General features: G+C 64.1%; 1 protein-coding gene across 1 annotated transcript in view; it reads left to right on the top strand.

Annotated features, from left to right (window-relative positions):
• Positions 1 to 459: 459 nt before the first annotated feature.
• The window catches only part of LOC110391891 (keratin-associated protein 10-7-like), a gene marked incomplete at its 3' end in the record, with an annotated part of 4,772 nt that continues 4,174 nt past the window's right edge, over positions 460 to 1,057 (top strand). The window contains exon 1 of the mRNA XM_021383848.1: positions 460 to 723. Coding sequence (XP_021239523.1) covers positions 460 to 723 — 264 coding nt within the window. The remainder of the gene's footprint in view (positions 724 to 1,057) is intronic.

The following is a 1,057-nucleotide window of genomic DNA, read 5'->3' as shown; positions in this document are numbered from 1 at the left end:
TCTCTATGGGGCACGTGGGGGTCTCTGGGTCCCTATGGGGTACAGTGGGGTCTCTGTGGGGCACAGTAGGGCACAGTGGGGTCTCTATGGGGCACAGTGGTTTCTCTAGGGGTTTCTATGGGGCACAGTGGGTTCTCTATGGGGCACAGTTGGGTCCCTATGGGGCACAGTGGTCTCTCTATGGGTCCCTATGGGGCATTGAGTTCTCTATGGGTCTCCATGGGGCACAGTGGGGCGCAGTGGCCTCTCTATGGGTCCCTGTGGGGCACAGTGGGGTCTCTATGGGGCACACTGGTCTGTCTATGGGTCCCTATGGGGCAGTGAGTTCTCTATGGGTCCCTATGGGGCACAGTGGGGTCTCTGTGGGGCAGTGAGTTCTCTATGGGGCGCCCGGCAGTCTCTCTATGGGGCACGGCGGGTGTTCCCCGCGGGGCGGTGACGCTCCCCCCGCCCCACAGCATGGACGCCATCTTCGGGCCGCTCTGCCCCACGGCGGCCGTGTACTCGGGCTCCCTGCAGCCGCTGCTGCCCCACGTCTTGGCCGGCCGCGACCTCACCGTCCTCGCCTACGGCCCCAGCGGCGCCGGTGAGTGCTCGCCCCACTTCCGGGTGTTGGTGTCGCCCCACTTCCGGGTGTTGGTGTCACCCCACTTCCGGGTGTTGGTGTCACCCCACTTCCGGGTGTTGTCGCCCCACTTCCGGGTGTTGTCGCCCCACTTCCGGGTGTTGGCGCCCCACTTCCACATGTTGTGACCCCACTTCCGGGTGTTGGTGTCGCCCCACTTCCGGGTGTTGGTGTCACCCCACTTCCGGGTGTTGTCACCCCACTTCCATGTGTTGTCGCCCCACTTCCGGGTGTTGTTGTCGCCCCACTTCCGGGTGTTGGTGTCACCCCACTTCCGGGTGTTGTCACCCCACTTCTGGGTGTTGTCGCCCCACTTCCACGTGTTGTGACCCCACTTCCGGGTGTTGTTGTCACCCCACTTCTGGGTGTTGTCTCCCCACTTCCGGGTGTTGTTGTCGCCCCACTTCCGGGTGTTGGTGTCGCCCCACTTCC

Source organism: Numida meleagris, unplaced genomic scaffold (assembly GCF_002078875.1).
Source record: "Numida meleagris isolate 19003 breed g44 Domestic line unplaced genomic scaffold, NumMel1.0 unplaced_Scaffold600, whole genome shotgun sequence".
Lineage (NCBI taxonomy): Eukaryota > Metazoa > Chordata > Aves > Galliformes > Numididae > Numida > Numida meleagris.
This window is presented reverse-complemented; position numbering and strand designations above follow the sequence as displayed.